General features: G+C 37.3%; 1 protein-coding gene across 1 annotated transcript in view; it reads right to left on the reverse strand.

Annotated features, from left to right (window-relative positions):
* Positions 1 to 771: 771 nt before the first annotated feature.
* Positions 772 to 24191, reverse strand: part of RXYLT1 (ribitol xylosyltransferase 1) — a 28843-nt gene continuing 5423 nt past the window's right edge. Inside the window, exons 3-6 of the mRNA XM_003405577.4 lie at positions 17778 to 17880; positions 7292 to 7606; positions 5320 to 5490; positions 772 to 1204 (exon numbers count right to left, since the gene is read on the reverse strand). Of these exons, the coding sequence (XP_003405625.1) occupies positions 787 to 1204; positions 5320 to 5490; positions 7292 to 7606; positions 17778 to 17880 (1007 nt within the window). The 3' untranslated portion in view covers positions 772 to 786. The remainder of the gene's footprint in view (positions 1205 to 5319; positions 5491 to 7291; positions 7607 to 17777; positions 17881 to 24191) is intronic.

Below are 24191 nucleotides of genomic sequence, written 5' to 3' on the forward strand. Positions count from 1 at the left end.
GTATCAGACAGCCTTTGCTTAAAGTACTCTCATGTAGACTTGCCTAAAGTTTCACTCTATACTTTAATATTTCTGTTTAGACATAGATCCCCTGGCTGACTGCTCCAATCCTTGTTTTATATGGACTGTGATCTACATTCAGGTACTGCTTCAATCTACCCAATATAATCCTGAGTAATCTACAAGTCTAACTCAGCAAGATTTGTTTACATAATTGCCAACATGGCACATGGTAACTCCCAAATTATATAAATGAGTATGTGTAAAATTATTCAAACTTAACCCTGTAGTAACTATGAGAAAAGAAAAATAGATTAGAAGAGAAATTACTAGAGTTTACTACATATATTAGATACTTTATATATTATTTTACTTCATATTTACAACTAACCCTGTGAGATACCATTACCTCCATTTTACACTGAAAGGAACTGTCTTCAAAACATTTAGGTGGCTTGTTCAAGGTCAGCCACAGATGAGGTGCAGAGGCAAGGTTTTAACCCAGTCTTTCCGCAACACAATGCTGCTTCCCTAGATTGAGTATTCTTGGATGAGAAGAGCTGAGAACCATTCAATCATTCCACTTTGTAGAAATGAGTTTGAGTAACGTTTTAACTGCATTTTCAGCTTGTTCACAGGAGTGGCCCAATAGGGGAGTGCTCAGTCAACATTATATCATCTAGTATTTATGAAGGTACCTTAAAAACATTTATAAACACACACACATCCAGTATTAGAAATGATGAAAAAAAAAATCAGACCTTAGTTCAAAAAGATAATTAAGAGTTAACCTTTATTATTCATTAAAAACGTGCTTTCTATAATACTAGTGAACTTCATTTTTAGTTCTGTTTTGAAGTGTTGATACCACTGAAGTAACATTTTTCTCCTTTGAATCTTTTCTTGCAAAATTATAGTCTTCTCTTTTTCCAAAACAGCAGGAAGTTCCTTCCAGTTCTTGATAAAGATGAAGGGAGCGCCCATGGACTTGAGCAACTGCAGAGGAGCATTATGGTAAACAGACGTATTTCCACAGCCGCCAGGTGTCATCACATCCTCGACAACAGGAACGGAGCCATAGGAGCAAGCCTCATATATTCTGTAACACTCTGTGTTTACCCCTACTGGGCACAGCGTGAGATCGCTCTGAAGCAGGGCATCTTGATAATTCTTAAGGCTTTCATTTGTTTCCTGAGGCTGCCACCTAGAATATCAGAAACATAACTTTAGTTTTTACTTTACTAAGCATATCTTCTGTGAAAGAAAGGATTTTATCTTTTAATGTCCATCACAGGAAATGATAAACACATTACAGAAATGACAGGCAAAAGAAAGAACTGAAATCTTGCTTAAATAAGCCTCTTGAAAATATTGAAGAATCCTAAACTTGAAAAATCTACAGCTTCATGTTTTTTTAAATCTAGCGTCACCATAAAATGTGTCAACAAATAATATTAATTCACCTGTATTTTCTGAGTGCTCGGTACTCTCTCCACCCCAACAGCCACCACCCTCCAAATCCCTGCCCTCATGGAATTTATATCCTAGTTCTACTAGTGGAGACAGGCAGTAATCAAGTCAAAACAGTCAATAATTTAGAAAGGATTAGTGATGGGAGGAAAAATAAAGCAGAGAAGTGGGGAGGGAGTTCCCAAGGGGATAGGGTGCTGTTTTAAATAGGTGACCTGGAAAGTCCCATTGTGGGGGCATGTGAGCAGTAAGCTGGCGATGTGGGAGCAAACCATGCAGCAATTTAAGGGGAGAACAGACTGTAGAGCAGCTAAAGGCCACGAGACAGCTAAAGGCTCTTGTTCCTTGGCATGTTCAAGAGACAGCAGGGAAGTTAGGATGGCTGAAGTAAGGTGACCAAGGGGGAAAGATGTAGAAGATGAGAATCACCTATATGTGATCAAACGGTCAAGTTACTTCAAAACAAAGATGAGAATGTAAGGTGGCAGGGACACTAGACTAAAGGAAACACAACAACCAGGACAGAAATAATAAGAATATTCATGCATTGTTAAGAATATAACCAATAGTACTGAACAGTTTGTGTAAGAATTGTTGAATGAGAACCTAAAATGCTGTGTAAACCACCGAACACACAATAAAATATTAGTTAACAAAAACAATCCCCCCCCCCGAAAAAAAAAACAAACTAACTCTAGCCTTAAACCCTAACCCCAGACCTAACCCTATCTGGAAACACAACTCTATTACCATTCTTAATGTTAACCCTAACCCTAAAGCTAACCATTACCCTAACTCTAACCCAAACCAAGCCAAACACAACCTCAAACCTTATCCTAATATTAACCATAAACTTATAACTCTAGCCTAATATTAACCCTAATGTTAACCCCAAACTTAACCCTAACCTAATCGCTAAACCTGACATTAACCTTAAACCTAATTTCATACCACAAATCCAACTCCAACCCTAAAGTTAACTCTAACCATAACCATAACACTAACCCTGCTGCAAACCCTAAGCTTCACTTAATCCTGACACTAAAAAAAAGATGCAGAAGATGAGGCCAGAGTGCCACAAGGGGCCCTATCATGTAGAGTTTTGATCAAAGGGGTGATATGATCTAACTGATATTTTATTAGGGAGTATCTCAGTGGTGCAAATGGTAAACACGCTCAGCTACTAATAGGAAGATTGGAGGTTTGAGTCTACCCAGAGGCACCTTGGAAGAAAGACCTGGTGATCTACTTCTGAAAAAATCAGCCACTGAAAATCCTAGGAGCACAGTTTTACTCTGACACACATGTGGTCATCACGAGTCGAAGTTGTCTTGATGGAAACTGGTTTGTATTTTATCAGAATCAATGTGGCTGTTGTGTTGAGAATAGACTGCACAGGAGTAAGGGCAGAGGCTGAAAGGCCAGTTAGAAAGCTAGATGTTCTCTCCTGACTTTTCCTATTTTCTCATTGAAATAAGAAACAGAGTCATAAGATATGAGAAGTTGGGGGAAAAGGTGTCAGGGTTTAGAGACGAAGGCATGAAACAGTCTTTTATGGAAGCGGAAGAATACATGGACTAGGAAAATGTATGACTGCTGGGCACCTGAGGTTCAAGGTCATGCATTTAAAGTGAAATCGATTAGCACCTTTCTTCAACTAAGTTCAGCTGCCTGGGTGCAAGTATGGAGCCGGTAGAGAGCTGGATTTAACCAGAGTTGGTGTTTGACGGATTAGGGAGCTGAAAGTATATGCAGTTGTGATTGACTATGAAAGGTAAGTGGGGTAAAGAAGAGCGTGAAGACATGAGCAGAGCAAAGGACAAGGAAAAGGTGGTGGCAACAATGGACTTGAAGGCCCACTAGGATTGCTGGCATCAGATTATTACAGGGAGTAAGCCTGAGTGACAGGAAATGGGGGTTATAGAGAGGAATGTTAGAATTTGAGATTACGGAGACATTGCAGTTATGTGTAAGGACACAATCTAAGAAATGACCACTAAAGTGAATGGCTGAGATCAGGAGGAGGCCCCTATCACTGGAGGAGAGGAGGCAAAGGAACTGCAAGACCAAGGTGATGGAGGGACCATCTACGAAGATTTGGAAATCACCTACAATTAAGACTTCGGTAGTGTTGGTTTTCTCTGCTGGCACAAGATTTAAAACTGGGGGTTTTAGGAAGGACAAGAAAATGGTCTGGAAGCAGCAATGAAAAGGAAGGAGGGCACCTACCCCACCTCCAGGCTCGACTGCGAGGAGTTACTAGAATAATTCTATTCCTACAATGAATTTTGTTATGTTAAACTGTCTTCATCATTCTACTCCAGGTACACTGGCCCCTGGTTGTTCCTCAAACACGGTAAGCATGCTCCTGCCTCAGGGTCTTTGCATTGCTATTTCCTCTGCCTGGAATACTCTTCTCCCTAATATATGCATGGTTCATCCCAGTACCTTCTTCAGATCTTTGCTTAAATGTAACCTTCTCACTAATGCCTTCCTTGCCCTGCTAAAACAGCAATAATGCCCCATCCCCAGCCCTCTCTGTACCCCTTCTCTGCTTACCTTTTTCACACTGCACTTATTACCTTCTGACACTTAATATGTTTTATTTGTCTTCTCCAACAAGCATTTAAGGGCCAAGATGACATGGACTTTTGACAGCTTTGTTTACTGTGGTATCCCTACTAGCTAAGACAGTTTCTGGCATACAGTAGTTGTTTGATAAGTATTTGTTGACTGACTGAATATAATAATTACATTAACAACAGAGTTGGGAGTTATCCATTCTAGAAAAGCATATCTGCTACAATTAAAAAACAAATTCTAGATCTAGAAGGATATTTTTTAGGCTTCACTTCTTTAATGACTCTGCTTTATATATACAAAATTCCAGTTGTTTATTTAAAAATAAGATGAAGAATTCCAAAATTTCTTCCTTTACTCCATGAATACCTGTTTCCTGATTACCATGTAAAAAAAGAAAGTTTACAATTCTAGTTGTTGGCTAAGTCAACTAAGATCTGAAATCTCTTTAATCCTATTCATCCATCTATCCTTCCATCCACTCACCATTTATTCTAGGCCTACCTTGTGCAAAGTACTATGTTAGATCTGGGGATTCAAAGACCAACATGTGCCCCTGTCTCCAGGGTGGTGTCAGGTTCCTGAAAGTGTGAGGAGTAATGCTTTTGAGTCTTGGTATACTGGGCTGGTCTGACGAACATCTCAGGGATGAACCTAAGACCTTAGTGGCATTCATATGGTCCTGTATATCAAGTCTGACTAACAAATATTATTGAGGACATCCTAGTAATTGGCATATGACAGGTATTAGTATTCCTCTTCAACTGTATGAATTATAACTACAGGCAGTCCATGGGTTATGAACATCGACTTACAGACAACTTGTACCTGCCCTTTAATGTTATGTAAATTTGCCCTCATTTTGAAATGATTGAACTAACCCCTACTTGCAACAAATTCTTCATCACAATCATGTGCTGCTTTTAGACCACTGAAAAGGCTTTGAGCCTTTTCTTGCACTAAAGTAAGGCTAAATAGGAACCATAGGCACCTGTTACCAACTTATGAATTCGACTTAAAGGCACAGTTAGGGACGGATCTCGTTTATATCCTGGGGGCTGCCTGTGTAGGAGATTCTCCCTGTTTTAAATGTATACACCCAGTTTCTATTGTATTTCTTTCACAGCTTTAGTTATCAACGTAACTTCTCGGGAGAGACCGATATTAATGGAGTTAACAATGCTTCCCTGGAGACCTTCTGTGCTGCCACACAAAGCGACTCTCAGACAAGGGAACGAAATGGATGAATCAAGTAAACATAGAACTTACTGTTCTCTTGCTGAAACCCAGCAAAGCTTATCATTCCCATCCTGTTTCAAAATGTCCATCAGAGCTTGTCTGGATGAATTTTCATAAATGGTTCCTAAGAAATTACATAAGTATGGCCTCTCATCATGTAACATTGACCAACTTGCCTCCACGACCGGAAAATTCCTGTATCTATAAAAGGTAAGCACATGAGTTAACAATGTACGACCAATGGACTGGCAAAATTCTCAAAATTCAACATTTTAGGAAGCATGGTGATGTAGAGAAGAGTTTTAAAATATTATTTTCTAAACCCCAACTTGTAATTTTCCATGCTTACTTTGGAAAAGTCCCTGGATCTACTGAGTTAAAAAAAAAAAAAGGAATCTTGCATGGACATTTCACAAAATTGCCACGAGATTATGTGCCCAAACCTCTTTGGTGTTTACATTCATCAACTTCCATTACTCACCTGCAAATGTTACACAGGGTTGAATTCAAGACCTTTAAAGTAAAAAAAGCATCACCTACATTCACAATGATCACGATCATAATGTTTTAGCTAGGAGATGGAAAGATTACAGAATACATATTGCTATAGCAAAGAGTTCTGTAAAATTAATTCCAAGGGCTTTTTGAGTAGATTGAAACAACAAAAAAACATACAGGAAAGGCCTGTTGAAATGGGTTTGGAAATAACAGAGATCAAATTGTGGGTCTGAAATACAACTTTCACGTAAGAGAAAAGCTTTACATAACCATCTATAACAAAGTTTCTCAACCTTGGCGTTACTGACATTTTGTGAGAAGCAAAAATGTCTTTAGGCATTGCCAAATGTCTCCGGGGTGGGGGGCGGGAATTGTCCCCAGCTGAGAATTGATCCATAAGGAAGATATTGGCCTAGTCTAGCACCAGAATTGCAAAGAGTTTCTGTCTTATACTGTATAGAGTTACTGTAAAATAGTAAATTTTTCTTTCAAAATATTTCACAAATGTGGGCTCTACACAAAGAGACAGCTTTTTCAGAAGGTCTTAAACTTAGCTGTACTTAACAAAAATCTTTTTGTCTGGCCCTACGTCAAACCTTCTAAGCCAGAATCTTAGGGTGCTGGGCCAAGAAATATGTCTTATCAATGTGCTTCCCAGGTGACATTTGTGTAGCCAACTAGGCACCAGTCTAAGTCCCCATCATGTCAGTGAGATTCTTCATAATTCATCCACTCAACAAATATTTATTGAGTTCTTCCTTTATGCCAGGTACTGTATTAGGTTCTGGGGATCAAGCAGTGAAAAGAAACAAAAATTCTTGCCCTCAAGAAGTTTATACACTAGTGGCAACTTACTCTTAAGTTCAATTTACTCTAAATTAAAACCTTTCTAATAACAGAAAGATATGAAATATATTTTCCACTTTATAGCTGGAGACAGACTTTACATATAGCAAATATATTGAGAAACCTTAGCTATCACATAGTTGACCCCTCATTTTACATACTAGGTTTGCACAAATTCAACCAGTCTTAGTGGCAGATCTGAGCGTGTCACAATCCTCCCAAACTCAAGGGCCCAGTGTGCTTTTAATATTACTGCCCTCGAAATAAGATTTAAAGGCAGTATTATTAAAGGTTTGTTTTTTTCTTTCAAATTACATAGATTCAGTAACTGTTTTAAGAAAGTCTGTCTGCCATTCTCTGCTAAGCATCTCCTTAAAACACTCTTGATAAGCTTGAAAATTCACCTCATGCCTTGGGGTTTTAAAACAGGAACAGGAAATTTTGCTCATGTGTTGTCATAAAAAGATAAAATACTCCAAAATATCATTATTGTCACTGAAGCATAAGACCAAAGCATATTTTTGCCTCCAGGAGAGATTGTACCTGTCCTTAATGATACAAAAAAAAAAAAAAAATCTGCAAATTTAAAACACAATCTTCCTGATTCAGAAATTCAGGTCTGAGGGTCTAGAAATGTGAAGTAACATTTTGTACTTACGTTGCTACACCTAAGGGCCACTGGAAAACATCCACTTCATTAACCCAGGGGCTGTCATATATTAAGAAGAGCAGCTCAACAGAGCCTCCATTTCTTTTGAGGAACTGGCTTATCCATTCATTATTACAATGTTCATTTCCAAGTAAAACAACAGCAAGATGCTGGAGTTTTTGAGTTTGTACTAAATTCTGGGCGTAAAGTAACCACTGGGTGGCGTAAAAGACTTTTGTTTCCTCTCTTCCATTTAAAATGAGCACCACATTATTCACGTCAACAGAGAAGTACCCTGGGACTACAGCTGGACCAGTGATGAAGCTGTTAGGAAACAACAACAAAAGAAAAACAACAGACAAATAAACAAAAACAGAACAAAGCTATTTGATACCAGACGCTGTTAATCATTATATATAAAATCTATAATAAGATTTAATCCCTATTCTTTCTAGATATGTATTTTGTATAATACAAGCTCTTCTGAACAAGTCTGGAAGCTGGGGCATGGCTACAGATTAATGGGAAGCTTTGGTTATTGACAGATGAATTTGGATGTGAGAATTAAAAATGTGGTAGTCTTTTTTACGGTTTTAACCTCATTCAAAATAAGTACTGGCTAGAATAACGTGAGACTCTGTAAATAACAGTGTCGTTCAAACCAGAAAGGTGTTTAATTAAAGTCAGTAGTCCCCAGTCTGCTACTATGCTCCTTATCTGGACGAAGCACCTGAGTTAATGAGTGAGAAGGGCCGACGGAGGAAGGAAGAGGAAAGGGTCTGGGGAATCGTACACAAGAGCTTCAGTTTTATTGGAAATATTTTAATCTTTTTTTTAAGAGGAAAGTTAAATATCTAAAGCAAATATGACAGAGAGCTGGAGTTTGTTAGTTCTGGGTGGCCGGGAAGTGGGCATTTGTTGAATTAGTCTCTGTTCTTTACTGTGTTTCTAAAAGTTTTCATAAAAGGATCAGGCATGTTCCGTAACTGACACTTTCATATTAAAAAAAAGGTGCTGCTTATTTTTACAACAACCAACAGCACTGAGATATTTTAAAGCTTTATATAGTAAATGTTAAAAAAGTCCATCTTAAAATTAGTCACACTGGTCCTGGACTCTTTACAACCTGCTAGGACCTTTCCATCTTTAGCACAAATATGCTAAAATCCTGCTTTGTTTGCTTACTATTACTGGGAAAGAAAATGAACATTTATTAAGTGCTTTTTATATATATATACGTGCACTTTGCATGGGTTATCATTTAACCCTCACAACAGCCCTTCAGAGTACATTATTCCTCCATTTTGCATTACGGGAATCAGGCTTAAATTGCATAATCTGTAATGTACAAATGAGCAAATGAGTAAAACTCAATGCTGAGTTTTGAACCAAGATCTGTCTAATGTCAGAGCTTAAATTCTTTCCACTATGTTATGGTTAAATTAAGGAGCCCTGCTGGTGCAGTGGTTAAATGGTAGGTGCTAAGCAAAAAGTCAGCAGTTCAAACCCACCACCTGCTCTGACGAAGCAAAGACCTGACAATCTGTTGCCACAAAGATTACAGCCTAGTAAACCTTATAGGGTTCTTTCCATCCTGTCATGTAGGGTCATTATGAGTTGTAAGTGACTTGATGGCACATGACAAAAATGGTTAACAAATACTATAGATACTAGCTGAAACGTAGATATACATATTTTGTTTCTATGCACATGTGCCATGTGATTTATTTTAAAATTATAATAACCTACAGGGATTAGAACTATGTTTTCAGTTTGCCCTGGACAGCAGCCAGTGGATTTGAACTGCTGACCTTTTGATTAACAGCTGTACCTCACCTTAGCTCTTAACCACTGTGCCACCAGGGCTCCCACCTAACACTGCAGGTGGTTAAGGACTCAGTGATAATCTAGTAATTTAAGATAATTCCCAGAACATGGGGTGCTAAAAAATACTTCAGTTTTGGGGATGATGATGATAGCTAAGGTGTATGTTTAAAATATTTATTATTGGTAGTATATGTATGTTTTATCTCTACTTTAGAATCATGTTGTTGTTTTTGTTACGTGCCATCAAATCGATTCTGACTTATAGTGACCCTATACACAACAGAACGGAACAATGCCCAGTCTTGCACCATCCTCATAATCATTGTTATGTTTGAGCCCACTGTTGCAGCCACTGTGTCAATTCATCTCTGAGGGTCTTCCTCTTTTTCGCTGATCCTCTGCTTTACCAAGCATGATGTCCTTCTCCAGGGACTGTTCCCTCCTGATAACATGTCCCAGGTATGTGAGACATAGTCTCACTATCCCTGCCCCTAAGGTGCATTCTGGTTGTACTTCTTCTAAGATAGGTTTGTTCATTCTCTTGGCAGTTCATGCTATATTCAATATTCTTCACCAACATTATAATTCAAAGTTATCAATTCTTCATGCATGGGAAGCAACTGAAAATGCCATGGCTTAGGTCAGGTGCACCTTAGTCTTCAAGGTTACAGCTTTGCTGACAGGCATAAATACAGATCTCTTCCAGTCACTTGGCCAGACAGCTGTCTTCCAAATTTCTTGGCATAGACAAGCAAGCATTTGCAGTGCTGCACCCATTTGTTGAAACATCTCAATTGGTATTCCATCAATTCCTGGAGCTTTGTTCTTTGCCAACGCTTTCAGTGCAGCTTGGACCTCTTCCTTCGTACCACTGGTTGCTGATCATGTGCAACCTCCTGAAATGGCTCAACATCTACCAATTCTTTTTGGTAGAGTGACTCTGTGTATTCCTTCCATCTTCTTCTGATGCTTCTTGTGTTATTTAATATTTTCCCCATAGAATCCTTCAATATTGCAATTCGAGTCTTAAGTTTTTTTTTTTTCAGTTCTTTCAGCTCGAGAAATGCTGAGCATGTTCTTCCCTTTTGGTTTTCTATCTCCAGGTCTTTGCACATGTCATTATAATGTTTTATTTTGTATTCTCCAGTTGTCCTATGAAATCTTCTGTTCAGTTCTTTCACTTCATTTCTTCCTTTCACTTTAGCTACTCAACTGTTCAAGAGCAACTTTCAGAGTCTTTTCTGACATCCGTTTTGGTCTTGTTTCCTGCCTTTTTAATGACCTCTTGCTTTCTTCATGTATTATGTCCTAATGTCATGCCACAACTCGTCTGGTCTTTGGTCATCAGTAGTCTTTGGTCAACAGTGTTCAACGTGTCAAATCTATTCTTGAGATGGTCTCTAATTTCAGGTGCGATATACTCAAGGTTGCACTTCGGCTCTCTTCGTCTTGTTCTAATTTTTTTCAGTTTTGACTTGAACTTGCATATGAGCAACTGACGGTCTCTTCATGGCCCCTGGCCTTGTTCTGACTGATGACATTGATGTGTTAACATTCTGCACCACCAGGGGCTCCATTTGCCTCCTAGCTAGTTTTGTTTTTTTTTTTTTAGTCTTACTATACTATGTTCCTTTTTCTAATGAATGGTCAACCAGAAATTATATTAGGATTGTACTTTATTTTATTTAAGTTTTACCTAGTGGTTCTGGGAATTTTTATAAGGTTTTCTTATTTGGTTTCATATTATTTCTTTGCATATCATCAGCAATGTAACTTATGTTCTAAAATAATTCATAATTCACCATATTCAAATTATGTGTTGTACATTTTACTATTGTTTCTTGAATTCAGAACATTTAAAACTACTGTTTCTGGATGCTAAAATTAGTAGCTAAAAGTCTGAGGAAAAAAATCTTTACATGGTCTCAGAGTATCTCCCTCTAAGATACATATCAATCACAAAGTGAAAAATACTACAGTGGAGAAACCTGGCAGACAGCACCTTAACGAAGTGATCAAAGTTAATGTCATCAGCAATTGAAAAAAAATATGAAGTACTGACAATGATACAATATCACTTTTCATCTGATTTTGTTGCTCCAAGGTGTACATAAACTAACCAATTTAAATAAATTTGCCACTGAGTGATAAAAGCAGTTAAGCACTTAGCCATTAACCTAAAGGTTGGCAGTTTAAATTCTGCCAGAGGTACCTTGGAAGCAAGGTACCTGGGTGATCTACTTTGAAAAGATCACAGCCACTAAAAATGCTGTGGAGTACAGTTTTACTATGAAACACATGGAGTTGGGAAGAGTCAGAGTCAACTCAACAGTAATTTTTATTTATTTTTTTGGTACTCTCAGCTATTAATTTGTCTGAGTTTGAGAGGAGACATTAATGCCCCTTTTCATGAACTACAAGGAATGAAAAGGGAAACTGGACATTGGAAGTGTTCAACAATTACTTGGTAGAGAATGAATTAATGGATAGCCAGGTCTTTAAAATTATGGTTTAATTTTGGAAGAATTATGGGTTAAATGCATCTTCCAAAGCTAGGTATTAATGATATTTGATGATCAGTAAAAGATTTAAGGAAATTATTAGCAATTTAGTAAGAAAATTAGAGTAAGAATTGTAAGGAAATAATTTATCTTCTCCAGTAACGAGCAGAACAATGACTGGACTGTAATTTGGGACCCAAGCGTTCTAAGATTGTTAAACATCAATATACAGTGGAGATGAGAGTCAAGGCTAAAGATCCAACTGTGAATATGCTCTAATTATCTTTCTGGAATTTTGGAATTTATGCTCAGTTGGATTTATCTGACCCCATTGAATCGCACTGGCATGTACCTGTAAGACAAAAAGTTATTACACCTAAGGAAAGGCCACAGAGAGGCTTCTGGTTTACGGGGAGAGATCCTTTCTCTTTACCAAGTCATATATAATCCTCCAAGTTAGGACCACCTTGCTCGGGAGTTGAGGCCTAATTTAAGAGATTGGTCATCAGCTGACAGTAAATGAATTCCTCTCTTCAAGGAAATGCATCTCTCTTAATAAAGTAAGTAGTCTTTGGGACTCAAATGAAGCTGTTTACTTACTATTCTAATTTTTATCTATCCCAAGAGTTCTTTTTAGGTAAGGATGATTCATCTAAAAAAAATTACTCAGTGCTTATTCAGACTATTACGATTCACTACAGGACAAACAGTATTCTGATAAAGGATACTATACCATGTAAATCAATTCTATCTTTTCAAAGACAGCCAAGTTCTTACTTGCCTTCTGGTTGGAAAAATTTGTTTTCTACCCTGTTTCTTTCCATATCTAGTAATGTTTAGGTAACTTACCTATAGCTAAGGGCTATTTTAGTCTCCAAAGTAGGTAAAGCCTCTTAATTTATCACCAAGAGATTATTTTCTATTACAGTATCACATTGTATTTAGGGAGAAAAGGTTTCCCTTTTTTTTTTTTGTCTCCATTACAATTTCATATGTTAGCTATATTTTTATAGTAGCAGTTTCACTCTTTTTGTTTTTTAATAATTATAGGTACAGAAAAAAAGGTCACTCAATTCACAATATGTTTCAACAAAAAAATAAGAGAAGCCTATAAACACTTATGTATACCCTGTGTCTAAAATGGTGAATATCACCCTGAAAAATTAAAAAAAAAATTGAGAGTGTTAAATGATAATCGAGAATTAGGTGCATTTTGATGTACAAAATTCAAATACTAGATAAAAAGAGACTATGGCAAATCTAATTAAATTACTATAAAAAACCTAAAAACCAAACCCATTGCCGTCGAGTCAATTTGACTCATAGCGACCCTACAGGACAGAGTAGAACTACCCCTCTAGAGTTTCCAAGGAGCGCCTGGTGGATTTGAACTGCCAACCTTTTGGTTAGCAGACGTAGGTCTTAGCCACTACGCCACTAGGGTTTCCAAATTACTAAAAAGGGAATATTAAAATATAAGAAATTAAAAAGTCAAGAGGAAGTTAAATCTTGTAGCAAGATCAGAAAAAACATTCTAGATTCAAAGCACAGATAAGCACCTCTAAAAAATAGCCCCATTTAAGAATCCAACATGAAATTATAGAATTACATATATTTAATACTGGAGATAGCTTTCAGATTATGTGTACTAATCTACCACGTTAGAGAATCATGGTTCCATCCTACTATTTGCAAGTTGTTTAATCTCTCACAGAGCCTCACCAGGGTTGTTGTGATGATTAAAGTTTATTTAGATAATGTGTGTAAAAGCTCTGGCACGGCAACTGCTCCATATGTTTTTGTTGACTCAGGATTCTCCTTATTTTAAAATGAGCCAATAAGGCCCTCAGAAGGCAGCGCATCCCACGGCATGCCAGCAGCAGGTCTAGGACGAGACCTTGGGCCTCTGTGCCTACTCTGCCAGGCTGAAGCCAATCTCACTCACATTTGGATGTCCTGTAAGCAACCTGAACACTCAGTAATCCTTGGATGAGCACGGGGGCCAAAAGCTGCCAACTTCCCATTTCCTTATCTCGACAACATGGACCTGGTTGAGACATTGGCTGAGCCAGTATGTGACCAGAGAGAACAGGGAGTGAGAATAGCTCTCTTCTGTCAAACCAAAAATGTATCAAAATAGTAATGCATTTTTAACACAAAAAGAGCACTAAATATTAAATTGGGTAAGGTGTTAAGTTAGAGTTGCTCCTCTAGGCCACCGCTAAGTTCAATTTCACAATTTCACCTATGAGAAAAAATTGAAAGTAATCTTTAGGTGATCAATACAGAGATGCCAACATTTTAGGACATTAAAAACAAAAACAAATATCCTCTGACCATCTCTTGCTCAGAAACAGCACACTAGTTAAGAGCTTGACCACTAAGTGGCTCCACCACTAATTTACCTTATGCAATCTTGGGCCAGGTACTCAGACTTTCAGCGACTCAATTTCCTCATTTGTAAAAGGAGGACAACAATAGTACCTACGCCTCATGGGACTGTTGTGAGGGTTACACAAATATAGCACTTAAGAAGAATGCCTGGCACACAGCAAGAACTATGTGTTAGATGCTATTTTTTATTATTACTAGCTGTGCAGCTTTGGAAAAGCTTTTAATCTCTTTGTGCCTCAGTTTCCTCATTTGAAAAATACAAATAATATTTCACAGGGTTGTGGTAAGAATTAAACAAATTAAAATATATAAAATGGTAAAACAGTGTCTAGTACATTGTAAGCACTTTATAAGCATCAATCATCACTATCACCGTTATTTTTTTAAAGGATATTTAACATTAAAACTGTGACATTATGAAAAACTAACTACATTATTCTTGTTTACCAATGAAACTTTTATCTGGGACCTGTACTGATTTACAGTCCAGCGTTTGACTAAAAGGTAGCATCAGTAACTATTAGTCATTACTATTAGATATAAAAACTTTCACTCACCATGATGAATAGTGAGCTCAATAAGTTTTTAAAACAGGTAACATCTGGAAATTCTAAAAATAGGATTAGACTTTTTATTCTATCATGATCTTTTAAAGTAAGTTCAACTTTTTCATAAGGCATAGATGCTTACTGAGAGTATCACAATTGTACCTTGATAATAATGGATTAATAAATATAGCATCAAACTTTTGTTTTCTCAAATGGGTAGACATTTATATATCTTAAAATCACTCCTATACATGGTAATTATGGGATTCTGAAGGCAGTCCATGTATGGCCATGATGATCAGAAGGAAGGTTCCTCCTAAGAAATTAACAGTAAGGTTGCCCTAGGAAATTAAAGTACAAATCAACATATGATGGATATGAGCAGAGACAGCTAAAGTCCTTTAAAGAGACAGAATGGGTCTCAGGCTAGCTTGTAACCTAATTGAACATATTAATACAAAGAACGCGTCAATAAGGTATCTGTGGGAAGGTACATGGAATGTACAGTAATGGAAACAAAGAGGACAATTCAGAGGCAGGGAGACACTGCAATACCTATTTAAGTAATAGTAAAAATAACAAAACTAATAACAACAACACTTCTACAGTGGTAATTATGTGCCAGATATTGTTCTAAGCACTTTACATCTAATAATGCATATTTAATCTCACAATTCTGTGAGACAGGAACTATTATTTGCCTTATTTTAAACTTGAGGAAACCCAGGCAGAGGTGATTCAGAAACTTGCCCAAGGTCAGGCAATTAATAAGTGTTGAGCTGGAATCTGAACACAGGCAGTCTAAGCTCCAAAGAGCCGTGGTGGTACAATGGATAAATGCTCAGCTGCTAACTGAAAGGTTGGCTGTTCGAACCTACCAGCTGCTTTTTGAGAGAAAAGAGTCTGACAATCTGCTCCTGGTAAAGATTACAGCCTAGGACACCTTATGGGGCAGTTCTATTCTGTCACACGGGGTCACTATGAGTCAGAATTGACTTGATGGTACACAGCAGCTCTCAGCTCCACAGTCTGTGCTCTGAAACACTCAGTTACACTGCTATAATGCCCAGAGGTGACAGGGCTTCATCAGAGGCAAGTTCAGCTTGCCCCACATACATTGAAGTATTCACATCCTCAGCACAGGCTATATGCTAAGCAATGGATGCGATGCTACCGATTCAATGGTGACTGAGGAGTCATGTTCCTGCCTTCTGAAACATGCAGAGTTGGAGCACTACATGTAATTAAATCACGCTCTTCACATTCCAAATATGGAATAAAATTCCATATTTAAGCAAACAATCCTCAAGTAACTGGATATCACTTGTGTAGCCTGCCTATATGGGGGAAAGAACGTGCTGGTTAAGCCAACATAAGCACGGGGCCTGATTGATATTTTTATTTCTATTTTGAGTGATTTATTCGGTATTCTGGATGACATAGTTTGGATTTAGGAGTTGGTAAGAATTTGCATTCCTGAGCCTTATGAACTCTGCCTTCTGCCTCAGGACTGTTGTGAGGCTCAAATTAAATAATATAAACACTTTGTAAACTTAAAGAGATTTAAACATAATATATTTACAGTTATTTACAACAAGTATCCCAATATTATTTACAAGCTCTCTCAATATCTTTAAGGTGAGTCCTTACTTCTGCCCTTACTTTTGGTCAAATAAGAATGGTGAACATATTGAAACATTTAAGTTGGTACCCATGTAACCCAATTTAACTCAAAACTTGCAATTCTGTAAAGGTTTATTAACTTTGGATAAATAAATTATGTATGCTACTTGTCATGAGCATAAAATTTTAATAATCTGTTTTTAAAAATCTGCTGTAATAATGAACTTCCTTGAATACATAGTTCTCTTAAATCCTAAGAGGAAATAGCACTGATACTTAATTATAATGTAAACTTTAGATAAAATCTCAGAAAAGAAGGATAAATTAGGTTTTCTTTTGGGAGTCAATGCTAAATGATTGGTCAAATCCTTTGCTCTCATTATAATAACACTATAATTTTAAGCTAAAGACACTAACTTCTCTGAATTTTTAAGGATTTTCCTGAAAAGTCTATATATTATGGGTAAAACTGTTAGAATAATATCCATAGTATATGTTTACTTTTCAAATACCAAAATTTTAGTCATATGCATAACGAACATTACTTTCAAACACCCAAATCCAACTATTATAAATTTAGGACTATGTATAAACTCTTAGATGGGATTAGATCAATAGAAGCTTGAATATACATGAATACAAAAATAATCATCACTAATGCTGATTTTAAACACCTCTTTAAGTTTGAAAAGATACACAAAACGAAATTGTTTTCCCAGAGTTTATAAAGTAAATAAAAAATTAAAACAGCAGTGAAAAATTAAAGTGAAATTGAGATTACTTATAGCATTTCCTTTCTTGATTTCTATGGGAAAGAAATGGAAACTTAAAAGAAACCAGAATTTGGTTCACATTTTTCCCCTAATAATACCATTGTCACATGAAATAAGCATTTTAAAATAATTATTTTTATTTCAATAAGACAGCAAAATCTAATAGAAAATAGCATTTTTTGTTTTACATTTTTATATTATAAAATTATCAAAATTTTTCTAAATAAAATGATCTTAATTCTATCTACTTAAAAATCTTCACAGATATATTTTTTTTAAATAAAAGATAAAAAAAACTCAGCAATACATTGATTTTATTGCATCTAAAAATCAGATTTCTTAGTACTACAGAAAAATGATAATCTAAAACATTAAATCATAAAATAGAACTTACATAAAATGTTTTAATAAATTAAAATTTCAACGGTGTAGCAGCAGCTTTTATATATCTCAATACTATAAAAAGTGAATAGGACTATTTTATTAAAAAGAAAAATGACAGTACTTTCAAGTTTACATACTATTCCTCTAAAGTATGAAATGTTAAATGCTTGTCAATAATCCAATCTTAAAAATCTGGAGCATGAACTTTTCCATATAACCAGAAATATCTTGATAAAGATGAAACAGACATACCAAAAAAAAAGTATTTTTAATATCCATATTTCATAGGAAAATGTTCAAGATAGGCTTTAACTACATATTCATGAGATTTTTTCTCTATTGTTCACAACAAGCTGAAATAAAAATGTTTCATATAAATATATTTTCCTCCTATTTACATAAAATATTATACTTCAACATAGCAACGGTTCATGTTGCACAATACCTGAAATGTGTCCTTCCTACAATGGAATTTCCCTCTCTCCACTGGGCAGTCACATCAGTGGGATCAAGTACGCCTTCAAAAATATGCTCCCACAGATACAAACCTGGTAATAAAAAACAAAACAAACACATTTACTGTCTGATTTACTCTGGTGTGTGAGATAAGCTTATATTCTGTCCTTTCTATCATTTGACTACAAAATTAGGTTTTTTTTTTTTTGCACTACCCAGCAAAAGCTCAAAATCATCAATATGGCAGTTAATATATGAGAGACAGAACTCAAAGGCTGTCAGTGTAAATACGTGACCAAGTGTGGGTTATATTAAAGACAACAACCTTATTTACTCTACTTTTGAGAAATCCCTAAACTATCATTGGATCTTGACTATCCATTTTATCCTGAAATGCGATGTGTTACATTACAATATAAATTGCTATAAGATCAAAACTGTTTTCATATTATAATGAAGTGGGGGAATTCACCATTTAGTGCCAACCACCAACAAAACAAAACCCATTGTTGTTGAGTAAATTCTGAGTCATGGTGACCCCATGTGTTATAGAGTAGAACTGTTCCGTAGGGTTTTCTTGGTTGTAATTTTTTTTTTTAAATAATTTTTATTGTGCTTTGAGTGAAAGTTTACAAACCACCAGTCTCACACAAAAACTTACATACACCTTGCTACGTACTCCCAATTATTCTCCCCCTAATGAGACAGCCCACTCTCTCCCTCCACTCTCTTTTTGTGTCCATTTCACCAGCTTCTAACTCCCTCTACCCTCTCTCTCATCTCCCCTCCAGGCAGGAGATGCCAATGTAGTCTCAAATATCCACTTGATCCAAGGAGCTCACTCCTCACCAGTATCCCTTTCCAACCCATTGTCCAGTCCAATCCATGTTTGAAAAATTGGCTTCGGGAATGATTCCTGTCCTGGGCCAACAGAAGGTCTGGGGGCCACGACCAGGGTCCTTCTAGTCTTAGTCATACCATTAAGTCTGGTCTTTTTATGAGAATTTGAGGTCTGCATCCCACTGCTCTCCTGCTCCCTCAGGGGTTCTTTGTTGTGTTCTCTGTCAGGGCGCTCATCGGTTGTAGCTGGGCAGCATCTAGTTCTGGTCTCAGGATTATGTAGTCTTTGGTTCGTGTGGCCCTTTCTGTCTCTTGGGCTCGTAATTACCTTGTGTCCTTGGTGTTCTTCATTCTTTGATCCAGGTTGTTTGCAACCAATTGATGCATCTTAGATGGCTGCTTGCTAGCGTTTAAGACCCCAGACGCCACTCTTCAAAGTGGGATACAGGGTGTTTTCGTAATAGATTTTATTATGCCAATTGACTTAGATATCCCCTGAAACCATGATCCCCAAACCCTTGCCCCTGCTACACTGACTGGCCTTTGAAGCATTCAGTTTATTCAGAAAACTTCTTTGCTTTTAGTTTAGTCCAGTTGTGCTGACCTCCCCTGTACTGTGTGTTGTCTTTCCCTTCACCTAAAGTAGTTCTTATCTACTATAATACGCTTCTCCGACCCTCCCTCTCTCCCCCCTCTCGTAACCACAAAAGAATGTTTTCTTCTCAGTTTAAACCATTTCTCAAGTTCTTCTAATAGTGGTCTTATACAATATTTGTCCTTTTGCAACTGACTAATTTCACTCAGCATAACACCTTCCAGGTTCCTCCATGTTATGTTCCATAGATTCCTCACTGTTCTTTATCAATGCGTAGTATTCCATTACGTGAATATACCATAATTTATTTATCCATTCATCCGTTGATGGGCCCCTTGGTTGCTTCCATCTTTTTGCTATTGTAAACAGTGTTGCAATGAACATGGGTGTGCACGTATCTGTTCATGTAGAGGCTCTTACTTCTCTAGGATATATTCCGAGGAGTGGGATTGCTGGATCATATGGTAGTTCTATTTCTAGCTTTTTAAGGAAGCACCAAATCAATTTCCAAAGTGGTTGTACCATTTTACATTCCCACCAGCAGTGTATAAGTGTTCCAATCTCTCCACAGCCTTTCCAACATTTATTATTTTGTGTTTTTTGGATTAATGCCAGCCTTGTTGGAATTTTTTTTTTTTTTAAATGAACTGTGCTTTAGGTGAAACTTTACAGAGTAAATTAGTTTCTAATTCAACAATTTATAAACAAATTGTTTTGTGACACTGGTTGCAATCTCTCTGATGTGTCAACACTCTCCCTTCACACTCCGATCCCCCGTTTCCATCTATTATTCTTGTCCCTTCCTGCCTTCTTGTCATTGCTTTTGGGCAGGTGTTGCCCTTTTGGTCTTGTATACATGATTAAACTAAGAAACACGTTCCTCATGTGTGTTATTGTTTGTTTTATTCCACCACCACGACCACCACCCATTGCCACTGAGTCAATTCCGACTCACAGCGACCCTATAGGACAGAACAGAACTGTCCCACAGAGTTTCCAAAGAGCAGCCGATGGATTTGAACTGCCGACCCTTTGGTTAGCAGCCAAGCTCTTAACCACTGCACCACCAGGGCTCTGTTTGTTTTACAGGCCTGTCTAATCTTTGGCTGAAGGGTGAACGTCAGAAATGTTTCAGTTCTGTGTTAAGAGGGTGTCTCAGGGGTTCTTCCAGTTTCTATCAGACCAGTAAGTCCGGTGTTTTCCTGCATCTGAATTTAGTTCTACATTCTTGTTCTACTCTATCGTGATCCCTAGCAGAGTGGTTGGTGGTGACAGCCAGGTACCCTCCTGCTCTTCTGGGCTCAGGGTGGTGGAGGCCGTGGTACTTGTGGTCCACTACTGATTGTAATCTTTATGCAAGTAGATCACCAGGCCTTTCTTTCATGGTGCCACTGGGTGGATTCAAACTGCCAACCTTCGGGTTAGTAGTTGTGCCACCCAGGGATACCACCAGATGAGCTTATGTATACACACACACACACACATACACACTCATGTCAAGAGGATACCACCTCATCCTCACTTGAACACACATCCCTCACTGCATGACACCCTCTGCTAACAGATGCCATGACATCTGTTCTCTGTAGGGCAGCCCCTGATGTTTTATCATCATTCACCTGAAAATCTTCGGGAGTACAGGAATGCAGTGACACATAATGAGGTAATCTGGAGATCACAAAACACTTCTGGGAGCCCTATTTTAGTTACATTGAGAGACATGTTCTGTTCCATCTCATTACACCCTGGTACTCAATGACACCCACACAACCATGTTTAAAGACTTGGCCTATGAGATAAAGCAGCTCTCCAAGCATGGTAGGCTGAATAATAATTCCTCACAGTTGTTCTCATTCTAATCTCCAAAACTTGTGAATATGTTATTTTATATGGCAGAAGGGACTTGGCAGATGTGATTAAGTTAAGGATGCTGAGGTGGGCCTAATAAAATCAGAAGGGTCCTTACAAGGCAGGAAGGTCAGAGTGAGAGAAGGAAATGTGACAACAGAAGCAGAAGTTAGAGCAATGCAGGACCATGAGCATAGGAATTTGAGAGGCCTTTAGCAAATGGAAAAAGCAAGGAAATAAACTCTCCCCTAGAGCCTCCAGAAGGAACACAGACCTGCTGACCCATTTTAGGCTTCTGACCTCCAGAGCTATAAATAATGTATTTGTTATTTTCCACCATTTAGTTTGTGGTCATTTTTTTACAGCAACAATAGGAAACTAGTACAGATTTTGGTATCTGAAAGAGGGGTGGCGCTGTCAAATATCTAAAAATATGGAAATGGCTTTGGAATTTGGGAAAACTGTATCATCTTAGAGAATACCTAAATCATCAGAAACAGACTACTGTTAGAATTATGGACGTTAAAGCTGCTGCTGGTGAGGGCTCAGAAAGAAATGAGGAACATATGAAAACTGGAGAAAAAAGGATCCTTGCTATACAGTGGCACAAAGCTTAGTGAAATTGTGGTCTGTAGCTGTGTGGAAAGCAAAACTTGTAAATGATGAACTGGATATTTAACTGAGGAGATGTCTGGGCAAAGCGTTAAAGGTATGGCCCAATTTCTTCTTATTGCTTATAGTAAAATGTGAGAGGAAAGAAATTAGGGGGAGAATTGTTAAGCAAAAAGGAGGCAGCACTTGATGATTTGGGAAATTCTCAGTCTACCTAGATTGTAAAAAATGATAAGATTAGGAGATACACTGTGCGGAAAGGATGCTCTGGAGAGGAAGCCAAGTACGTGGCTGGACAACCCTGTGCTAGTACCGTGGAAGGATCAAAAGGTCAGAGTATTCAGTCACAGCACACCACTCTTTGAAGAAATTAGTTACGTGACTCAGAGATCTCATTAGTCATCTAAGTAGAAGTCAGAAATAGAGATACGGTTATCTAGGAAAGATATGTGGAGGATCCTCTTGTCTATAGGAGTCAATCTCCATCATATAACTGGGAAACCCAGAATGTTCTTGAGAATGTTATATCAGCAGAAACACTGCTGACTTGGGCAGAAAGGGACAGAAACAGGAAAAAAAAAAAAAAAAATGAAAGAAGGCTATCAGACTCTCAAAATTATAAAGGAAAAAAACTGCCTGATAAAACTATTTAGCTGTAAACACATTTCATGAAAAAGGAAGAAAAACTTCAAGGGCGGAGCTCTGAGTCCAGAAGACAGAGCCATGAGTCACAGGGGATTATTTCTAGACTTTGAAACCAAATGAAGTTTGCCCAGTTGGATTTTGAAATTGCTTGGGACTAGTGACTCTTTTATCCGTCCATTTTCTCCCTTTTTGAACAGGAATGTCTATAACTGCTATCTTATGCCTCTCTTATCATTGCATTTTGGGAGCAGATAACTTGTTTTCTAGTTTCACAAGTCCACAGTAGGGGAATTTTGCCCCAGGAGTTTTGGGCAGATGAGATTTAGATGAAATTTTAGGCTTTGAGTTGATGCAGTAATGGGTTGAGACTTTCGGAAAGGTGAATGTATTTTGCATGTGGGATGGGCTTGAATCTTTGAGGGCCAGAGGGTAGACTGTAGTAAGCTGAATAATGCTGCCCCAAAGATATTCATGCCCAAATCCCCAGAACCTCTGCAGATGTGATAAAAATAAGGATGTTATGATGGGGAGATTATCTTGGATTATCTGGGTGGGCAAAATATAATCACAAGGGTCAGAACGAAAGGAGGGAATGTGATGATAGAAGCAGAGGTCAGAGCGATGTGGGTCATGAGCCAAGGAATGTGGGCAGCCTACAGAAGCTGGAAGATGCAAGAAGAAATGATTTAACCCCTAATGTGTCGAGAAGGAACTCAGGTCTTTTGATATAAGACCTCCAAAACTGTAAGATACTAATTTTTTAAAATTGCTTTAACCCATGAAGAGTGAGGCAATTTATTACAACACATTAGGATACTAAAACAGCAAAGAAATGTTTTCAAGTGGTTATAATGAGAACAGACAGTCTTGTGTTACTATACACTCAGGCAGCTGTAATTTGAATATTCATTTTTCCTTTCTATGGTCTAAGTGTTCAAAGATATTACCCTAAAAACATAAATCATCTTTATCTATTATTCCTGGCTTAAATTATAACCCCTGATTGATACCTTCAAAATTTAGAGTCTCTAACTCTGTCCCCTCATCTGAATTCCATGCTTATTCTAAGTGTACATATCTACTTGGATGCCTTCTCATCTCAAAGACAACATATCCAAAGTTGATTAATCATCTTACCCCCAAAACAATTTTCCTTCCTCTTCACTGTGCCTCTCAAAGGAACCATCATTTTGCTCAAACTCTTGAAGCCATTTTTTATATTAATAGTCTTTAATTGCTAAATTATATATACACACACACCACATACATATATTTTCTTTCCAGTGATCTATTCATAATCTAGGTACTTATTACTTCACATCTACAGTGAAAAGTGGCCACAAAGTCTTTAATAATCGTAGTCAGAAGTTACCTCTGTGTGCTGTAATTTCTGTACAAATTTTACTTTTTCGTCATGTTTCTCTGAACTTTTCCAATGTGAACGAATGAATGTCATCACATCAATTTCTGAGAGCTGCGTTTAGGTCTTTAACTTACTGTTGTTGAATCTCAAATACAGGGACTTTATATCTGCTCTGTATTATTATTAACCTGTAAAACTTATTCATTACAGAAAAATTAAGATAATTAAAGAAATAGAAGTGCACCTATAATCCCACCATACGTATAAACAAAAATCACTCACAACTATAAATGTAGTATAAATATAATTCTGTAGTCTGCTTTTAACAGACATGTTTCATATATAATTTCAAAACAGCTGTCTTGTGCATGTAACTTTTTCTTCTTTTATGTGACCGATTTTAAGATAAATTCCTAGAACAGGATTACTGGGTTAAGAGTTACACATTTTTTGCTACTTCATACATATTACAGAATGGGTTGCAATTCCAAGCTGGCCTA

This window comes from Loxodonta africana, chromosome 4, assembly GCF_030014295.1.
Source record: "Loxodonta africana isolate mLoxAfr1 chromosome 4, mLoxAfr1.hap2, whole genome shotgun sequence".
Classification (NCBI taxonomy): Eukaryota; Metazoa; Chordata; class Mammalia; order Proboscidea; family Elephantidae; genus Loxodonta; species Loxodonta africana.